The 8,506-nt window shown below is 64.4% G+C and overlaps 3 protein-coding genes across 3 annotated transcripts in view; all 3 read left to right on the top strand.

Moving 5' to 3' along the window:
• The window catches only part of MNEG_7454 (hypothetical protein), a gene marked incomplete at both ends in the record, with an annotated part of 5,969 nt that extends 5,802 nt beyond the window's left edge, over positions 1 to 167 (top strand). Inside the window, one exon of the mRNA XM_014044075.1 lies at positions 24 to 167. Coding sequence (XP_013899529.1) covers positions 24 to 167 — 144 coding nt within the window. The remainder of the gene's footprint in view (positions 1 to 23) is intronic.
• Positions 168 to 2,008: 1,841 nt separating this feature from the next.
• MNEG_7453 (hypothetical protein) lies at positions 2,009 to 4,312 on the top strand (the record flags this gene model as incomplete). Its single annotated transcript, XM_014044074.1, has 3 exons — positions 2,009 to 2,103; positions 2,306 to 2,476; positions 3,067 to 4,312. 3 exons carry the CDS (start codon positions 2,009 to 2,011, stop codon positions 4,310 to 4,312), a joined length of 1,512 nt encoding a protein of 503 aa, XP_013899528.1.
• A 2,827-nt stretch (positions 4,313 to 7,139) lies between these two features.
• MNEG_7452 (hypothetical protein) lies at positions 7,140 to 8,121 on the top strand (the record flags this gene model as incomplete). The annotated part of the gene is made up of 4 exons (XM_014044073.1): positions 7,140 to 7,169; positions 7,289 to 7,447; positions 7,638 to 7,733; positions 7,951 to 8,121. The coding sequence occupies 4 exons, from the start codon at positions 7,140 to 7,142 to the stop codon at positions 8,119 to 8,121; spliced, it is 456 nt and encodes a 151-aa protein (XP_013899527.1).
• Between the last annotated feature and the right edge of the window lie 385 nt (positions 8,122 to 8,506).

Genomic DNA, 8,506 nt, shown 5'->3' with positions numbered 1-8,506 from the left:
CCGCCACGCTTGTGCCCATGCAGGTGCTCGAGGCGCACGGCATCCCTGCGGCGCTGTCGGCAGACCTGCAGCAGGCCCTTCCCGCGTGGCCGCCGGCGGCCGCCAGCGGGAAGGCCGCCGCGGCCGCCGTGGCGGGAGCAGCGGGGGCGGCGGCGGCGAGCGCGTAGGAGCAGGGCTGCGCACCCCGCAGCGGTGTGAGCGTTGACGGTCCTGGTGCTGTTGCGGACCCACGTTGTGCGTGCCGGCACAAGTTTGCTGTGGACCACATCTCTGCGATCGGACCCCTGTCCGGCGCACCCAATAATTGTCATTGTTTATGCTGGGTTTCTGGTGTGCTTGTGTGTGATGATGAGTAACCATGAGCGCAATCTTTCAGGGAAATCTCTCGTATATCCGTTAGGCATGGGCCCCAGCCTCACACTTCTGCTCAACAGCCCTTCTCGCAGCACTCCACAACACAGCAATGGACAGTCAACCTTTACAACCTAAAAAAACAGTGGTGTGCAACAGAACATGCGTGCTGGAAGCGCCATGTGGCCAGGGGAGGATGCGCGCCGAATGATGGCACACAATCAGCCCGGGTTAATTTCCAGGCGCCCCCCCCCCCATGAAGCCATCTCACCAAGGCGCCCGCAGCTCCCCCGGCCGCAACACCCTGGCTCTGTTGGATGCCGCATGCGGAGAAGACAGCAGCAGGGCCCGCTCGAGTCCACAGGCCGCTGTCCAACGCTGCGGCTTTGTATTTCAGCACAAATATGCAGGTGGTGCGGGCTGGTGGGACTGCAACACATGCGTGGTGCTATAGAGTGACCGGCCTGCCGCTCGTTCCAAGGCGCGTTGCGACTGGCCGGCTTGATGGCGCTGGGTTGCCGCGACGCTTTGCTGGCATGTGGGGACGAGTGAGTGTTTGCTCGCTGTGGAAGGGCTGTTGTGAGGATTTATCGGACCGGGTGCGGCCTTTGGGAGGGGGGCGCGCGGGCCGGCCAATCCTCGCACCCTGCACCTGTAGCATGACACCAGCGAGCGCCGATAAAGTTCATATTAAGTGATTCCTTTGAGAGAGTAAGACAGATTTTGACAGTCCTCCTGCAAGGGATAGGTCCCCTGCCTGTGGCAGCTGAGGGAGGAAGGTCAGCCGGGCCTCCGACCCACCTAGAGGCTGTACCGGCACGGTACGAGAGGGTAGGGTGGCACCTGCCACCGCCTCTGATGCTGTCATGCGTGTCGTCTGTGCGGCGCTACGTGTGCCATTTGTGCGACTTTTGTGGTACGAGTCGTGGGACAGAGTTTCCGAGGGGCGATTGGGTGCGAGTCAAGGGAGGGGCGGCAAAGCGCCCCGGGTTGGTGGAACCACGCACGCGCACGCACCGCCTCGCACCGAGGTTGCGGCTGCCCGGGTGACTCCCGGGTGGGCAGCATCACCCCTCCGCGGTTCAGCCTGTGGCGCAAAAACTCGAAAGAGAGTACCTTCGCGTGTACAGAGCGGGTTACGTGTAGCGGCAGTAGATTGCTGCGACGGTTCTGACATCATTCCGCTCACCCGTGACACCCGCCCCTGGTGGCCAGGTTGTACTGGTTTCACTTTGCCTACAATTCCCCGAGGTTTTCACATAACACATTCGTGCACATCCCTCTGCCGGGGTGTATTTCCGAAGAAGCCGTCGCCTCGTGCAGGGATTGGCCATCGTCCCTTCGTCTAGGGTCGTCGCACGGCACGCGGGTTCACCGTCATGATATATAATGAGCGCATACTCGCAGAGGCAGAGGCTCGATGGTGGATGTTGTGCTACAAGGTGTGTGGCCGAGCCCCAACGAATCCCCCAACAGTGGTGCTGCCCCGTGGCTGCGCCGCTTGCGGCATCTCTCCGACGCGCATGGGATTGCGAAAGCCATTGCTGCTGCCTGAGCCTTGCATGCAATTGTTTGGGCTGCACATGGCTTGCCGCAAGGCAGGGGCGCATGTGCCAAGTCAACTACGTGCGTCCCCGCTGACAGGAGCTCACATGCCATGCACGTCGCTCACCCCGGCGGCTGGTACACACCCACCCCTCCAACCCAGGTCCAGCCCTGCATGGACCCGACGCCGCACGACTGGGCCACATGGTGCGCACCTGGAGGCCCTTGGCGTTCGCAGCCGAGCACTGCACGATCATGTGCACCCATGTGATCCCATGCCGCCCCTCAGGGCGCCACCCAGAGGACCCTCACATGCCGCCGCCGCCCACCGCCCCTCGCCTCATGCGAGCCGCCGGCATAAACGTGTGCCCCTCGCCCAACCCCATGCGCGCTCGTCGAACCCTTGCAGCCCGCAGAAGCACTACAACGAGAACTCGGGGCGGCGCTGCCCGCGCGCCTTCCAGTACGTCGCCAAGCGGTGCCCCCAGCGCAACAAAAAGTCGCCCAACAGCTGCGAGAACCGCGCGGCCTGCGGCAAGGGGGACGCCTGCGGCTTTGCTCACACGGTCTACGAGCTGTGGTGAGTGGCCGATGGTGGGGCAGCTGCAGGCACGCGTGGGTGCAGCTGGTGGAGGCACCCATGTCGGAGGTTGGAGTCCGAAGTACAACACTAGATGGTCATAAGGCATCCTGGGGCCGCACCACACCAACACAAGCGTCACACCTGCTCTCACGCAGGCACGCATGCATGCATGGGTGACACGGGGGCGTCATGCGTGTGCTATTCAAAACCTCCGGCCCCAACCCCCCCCTCTCCCCTGACCATGCATGTCACCACACCTCACCGTCCAACCACCTGCAGGCTCCACCCTGACCGCTTCAAGACACAGATGTGTCTGAATGGACCAGCCTGCACCAAGCCCCTCTGCTTTTTTGCACACAGGTGTGTTGTTGCTGCAACTGCAGTTGCTGAGGCCCAGTCGCAGGGTGCACTTGATTGGTTGGGCGGTTGGCTTCTTGTCACATGGCAGCAGCCAGGTGAAAGCATCTGGCAGCGTTCTCCTAGCACCCCAGACTTTCCATCAGCCTCTCCTTGTCTGCCCTCTCTTGATTAATGTTTACTTGCCGTCTCACTTTTCAACCCCCATCCACACATCATGCGCCTTGCAGCGCCGCAGAGCTCAGGGCACCCCCGCCGGCCCCGCCGTCCGCCGACGGCAGCCCCGCCGCGGACGCGCCGCCCGCCGACCCCGCCCCCGCCGGCGGATGCGCGGCCGCCGCTGCTGACACCGCGGCGGCGGCGGCGGGCCTGGACGTGGCGCGGGACCCGGCTGAGTTGCTGCTGGAGGTCCATGGAGCCCTAGGCCGCGGCCGCTTCAGCCTGGCCGCGGCGCTGGCGGAGATCCAGCTGCATCAGAAGCGCATGTACGGCGCCGCCCCGCCGCTCGGTGCTGCGGCGCCGTGGGAGCTCGCCTCGCTGCAGGGCGCGGGCGCGAGGGGCGGCCTGCCAGGGGCCCCGCTCGTCGCAGACCTGAGCGCGCCCCTCGGCGCGCAGCCCGCCGCGGCGGACGCGATCCGGCAGCTGTTGCTCGGGCGGCAGGTCGGCGGCGGCGCTGCGTGCGCGCTGGGGCGCGCTGAGAGCCTCGCCGGCAGCGCCCTGGGCCTGTCGCCGCTGACGCATCTGCCGGACTGCTTGCAGCAGCCGGCGTTTGGCGCCGGCGCGTCGGCGTGCCCCTGCTGGGACGCATACCACACGCCGCCTGCTTCGTGCTCAGGGGAAGGGCCGCCCCTCAGCAGCAGCGGCGGCGCCACCCCGCTCGGCCGCCGCTCGTGGCGGTCTGACACAAGCGCGGCGCCCCTTCCCGGCGGGGCCACTCCTCTCAGCCGCCGCTCCTGGCTGTCTGACACAAGCGTGGCGCCCCCTCCCGGCCTTCTCGGCGCCGCCACCCGCTCCGTCAGCTGCGACGATCCGGACGCGCTGTCGCGGGCCGCGGCTGCCTGCCGCGGCCTGGCGCTGCCGCCGCCGGTGGCGGGCTCGTCGTTTGCTGCGGAGGGAGCGGGCGGCTCGGGGCCTGCGCGTGTCCTCAGTGGAGCTGGCAGCCCAGTGCCTCTGGCGTCCCACCACAACAACATGTGCGGCCCCGTGGGTTCACCCCCGCTGCCAGGCCATCTGTTTGGGCAGTATGCGCCATCGACGCCGCCAGAGCTCGTGATGGGGTCGGACTCAGCTGCTACGGCGGCGGCGGCGGCAGCAGCGGCAGCGGCGCTGCGGCTTGAGCTGCAGCAGCAGCTACAGCAGCTGCGTGCCGAGCATGAGCAGCAGGCGCTGCGCCTCCACCTCCTGCAGTTGCAGTGCCAGCAGGGCGAAATCGATGCAGCGCCGTTCCCCCAGCAATTCGTGGGCGGCTGCATGTAGATAGGCGGCTGTCTGGTCAGGTGTTGCCACAGCCGCGTGGGTTGTACTTGAGCTGAACCAGCAGAGTGCAGCGGGATGCAAGCCGCTGCGCGCTTTCCGCCAGGTGCTTGGCCCCAAGTTCACAAGTGCCATTTTCCACGGCGCACCTACCCCATGGGAAGAGCCCACACATCTCGAATGCCGCCTGGCCATCCCGGCGGCCCTTCTACATACCAGCTGCACACACTCGCACACACATGCGATGCAGAGGCCCGCATGACACCCAGTGCGGCGGGGACCTCAGTCACCAAACCCTCTGCAACGGCATGCAACCGCATGCCACCCAACAGCGGAGATTTGCTGCTGATGGAGTCCTGTTCATGGGCATGCTTTGTCCCCCTGCTCCCCGCAATTAGTTGTTCACTGCTGCTGCTGCCACGCGCTGTGCTCTCGTGTTTCCGTGGGCAGCGGCAGCCTTGCTCTGGCCTCCACACACGTGCAAGTCGCACTCGTTCGGCGTTTTGGGCCAGCCGGCCGCTGCCTTGCACGTGGAGGTCCCCCCTGACTAGCGAAAACCCTTCCTGGCAGTTTTATTAGTACGTTTGAGTGTGTGTACGTCCCGAGCCGCAACGGCGTCATTGAGTGCTGTGTGCTGAGGAGAGACTAAGACCAAGGAGTGGTGTGCATGCTTCAACAAATTGCGGTTCTCAAGCCTTCTTGCAGCACATGCAGCCTCATTGAGCAAACGTGGCTGCGACGGGCTGTGCGCGGCCTTGGTGCACTCTCCCTGGCACCCAGCACCACCTCTGCACAAACGCGGCCGTGCGTTGTGCAGCTGTTGTCATGGAGGCGCCAAATAGCGCACGAGTGTGAGTTGTGTACCAAAACCACCCACACGCACAAAAGGCTTGTCAACAATTGCCTGAGCTCTCTATTTTATGTCTGATGCCACCGAAAAGCCACGTCCCCTTGCCTGCTCGTTCAAACTTAAAAGCTCCGTTTGTCCTCACAATGCGCCGCTGCCGCCGCGGCAGGCGACTTGTACCTGAACAGTTTGATTACATTCTGCCGAAAAGACTAAAATTTTGGCATACCTGCAGCCCCCTTTCGGGCAGCCCTGCTCACACACAAGTCGTTTCTGCTCCCAGGTTTGAAATCTGTCTCGGCGGGATCTCCGCTTTACCCTTGCCCTCAAGGAGATATACTGCTCGATCAACCAGGGCAACCTTGTCCCCTGGCTGCATCTCATCTGTGACTTCGCGACTTCGCATATCCGTTGGTGCCACCACCATTTTGTTGAGCTGGCAGCGGGCCGTCTCGTGCCCTGCAGCCACCCACTGGGCGTAAATGCGGCGGACTTCCCCAAGTTGTGGGGAGGACGGCCGACGCACCACGAAGGGGCTCCCCATATCTGTTTGCCATATGTCGCAACATATGTGCGCATTCGTTACAATGACGCGCCGCCCTGCGCTTGGGAGCGCTGTGGCTGGCCTGCGCCATCAATCTGTGTGGCACCAGCACTCGTGTAAACATAGGTTGCAGGTTCTGCAAGCGCCATGTAGCAAGCCAAGTTTGAGATGCGCACAAGTTGCCGGCATGCAATGGGTGACCTGAACTCCAGTGCTATCCCAGCTGGAAGTGCAAGTGCGCCTTTGCGGGAAGCATGGCTGTAGGCCATGCCCTCCTGCCCCGTCGTGGAGTGCGCCTGTCAGATGTTCTCCATTGTGACAGTTGTTTTGCCCTGCCGCATTTGCATAGTCTGACGTTTTTGAATGCAGCAGGTTTTAATGCGTTGATACGTTAGGTCTGCTTGGTCATGGGCCATGACAGGAAGGATGATAGTCGTGGCACAAGGCCAGGGTCAAAATGGTTTGACCGTGGGCAGGGCGTATCCTCCCAGGCAACAGCCTTGAACAGCCCATCCCTGTACTGCTCAACCATAGCCGTTCACCTCGGCACGCATGGCGCATCTACAGCCCATGCCATGCAACGATCACGGCACCATGCAACTCAACCTGACCAATGCAGAGGAGGTGCAGAAAGCGACTCCGTCTCGCAGCTGCTGCTCGCACTGGCCTGCAGTGCACCCCCCACGTGCGTTCAACGACGTCCGATCCGTTCTTTTCGATCAACAGAACATCGAAGCATAGCTGCGGTGCCCTAATTTGGGCTGCGCAGGGCGTGTGCATCCATGGAGCGCGCCCTGAGCAGCCTAGGGCTGAGGTCGAAAAGCAATAAGGACTTAAATGTCCATTATGCGACCTTGGCACAGTGAGCGGGGGCTTGGCACCGCTTCGCTGCTGTTGCTGATGCTGCTGCTGGCCTGCTGCTGCTGCTGCTGGTGGTGCTGCTGTGGGTGCCCGTCTCGCGTAGCCTCTACCACGACATGTATATAGGCTTTGGTGTATAGATCTTCAAATCCGCATCTTCCTGCTAGGTACCCTGCGGAGGCTAGTGCATATGAGCTGCTCGAGGACTGCGGTCGGGGCGTGAGTGCAACGGTGCGAAAGCAGCTCTGCCCATCGCCACCTCGATATTTTCTTGTCTGCCATGTCTCATACAGCGTGGCGCCCAGGCCATGCAACGTGTGTATGCGCTGCAGCGGGACAAGCGGCGCGGGTAAAATCCCCTCATGCTGGCCGGCCTATTTTCTCGCAGCCGCCCAATGCCACCATACCGCAAGCCCCGTGTGCATGCTGGCCAGCACACCTGTGTGCACAGCGACGCACACGAGTTGGCATCCCCAACCCCTCCCGCCCAGCCCACTCACGCTGACATCACCCCTTGTCCCCGCCAGGTGCACCGCGCCCTCTGCAAGCCCCTCAACGAGGTCGTCGCCGTCAAAAAGATGAACCTGGAGAGCATCAACTCCAACCTCGTGAGCCACGCGCACACACCGCTTCTTCTCCTCCTCCTCCTCTGTCTCTCCCAAGCACCCTCCCTGCCTCTGCCCCTTGCACGCCCGCCCCCAACCCGCCGCTGCGCCTGTCCCGTCAGGAGGACATAATAAACGAGGCCCAGACCATGAAGTCCTACAGCCACCCCAACGTGCTGCCCCTGTTGGCCAGCTTTGTGTCGGGGCAGGACCTCTACATGATCACGCCCTTCTGCGCGGGCGGCAGCGTGCTACACATAATGAAGTATGGCCACCCAGAGGTGCGCGCGGCGCGGCGCGGCACGGCTCGCCGTGATGGCCTGACGATGTTTCCGCACACGCGTGTGCCCGCACGGCCCGTCCCTGCTTCAGGGCAGCCCCGCGCGCGGCCGCAGCGGCGCTGGTGGGCGCCCCGGCAGGGCAGCGCTCAGGTCGCGCTGCGATGCACGCTCGCTGCGCCCGCGAGCGCAGGGGCTGGGGGAGGTCGCGATCGCCACCATAGTGCGCGAGGTGCTCAAGGGGCTGGACTATGTCCACAAGAACGGTGGCATCCACCGCGATGTCAAGGTCAGTGTGTAACAAAGGGGGCGGGCGGGGCCCGGCTGCCGCGCACGCTGAGTGTCTTCAGACGGAAGGGCGGGGAGGCGGGGGGGGGGGGGCAGATGATTGACCAGCCAGGATCCTCCGTCTGGAAACGCGGCGGTGGCAAGCGGAGCGTTCTGATGCGCTGGTGCGACGACGCTTTTGCCACCACGACCGCGCACCCGCGCCCGCGGCCCCCCAGGCAGGCAACATTCTGATCGACCGCGACGGCAGCATCAAGATCGGCGACTTTGGCGTGGCGGCGACCATTGGCCGCGGCGGGTCCTGGGGCAACGACAAGGGCACGCGGACGACGTTTGTGGGGACCCCCTGCTGGATGGCGCCGGAGGTCATGGAGCAGGCGCAGGGGTGAGTAGCTGCCCGGAAGCTGCCCGGCGTGTGCGCGCCGCGGCCCTTCGACGGGCCGCCGCGGCGCTGGATGCCGGCGCCCCGCAACCCGCCCCTTTGCGCTGCCGCTCGGTGCGTCGCCGGCCCCAGCTATTTCTATTCCATGGCCGCGCATCCCCTGCCCCCAGCTACAATTCGTCGGCGGACATCTGGTCCCTGGGCATCACGATGCTGGAGATGGCCAACGGCCACGCGCCCTTCGCCAAGTTCTCCCCTTTGAAGGCGCGCGCTCGGCACGCGGGGCCCGCGCGTCGCCCGCCGCCCGCCACCTCCAGCCCGCTCGCCCGCCGCTCGGCCGCTGGCCGCCGTCATAGCGCGCGGCGCGTCCCCTCCGCCCAACACCCTGGCGG

The sequence above is a fragment of the Monoraphidium neglectum genome, assembly GCF_000611645.1.
Source record: "Monoraphidium neglectum strain SAG 48.87 unplaced genomic scaffold scaffold01318, whole genome shotgun sequence".
Lineage (NCBI taxonomy): Eukaryota > Viridiplantae > Chlorophyta > Chlorophyceae > Sphaeropleales > Selenastraceae > Monoraphidium > Monoraphidium neglectum.
Note: the sequence above shows the minus strand (reverse complement) of the source record. Positions and strands in the feature narration are given on the sequence as shown.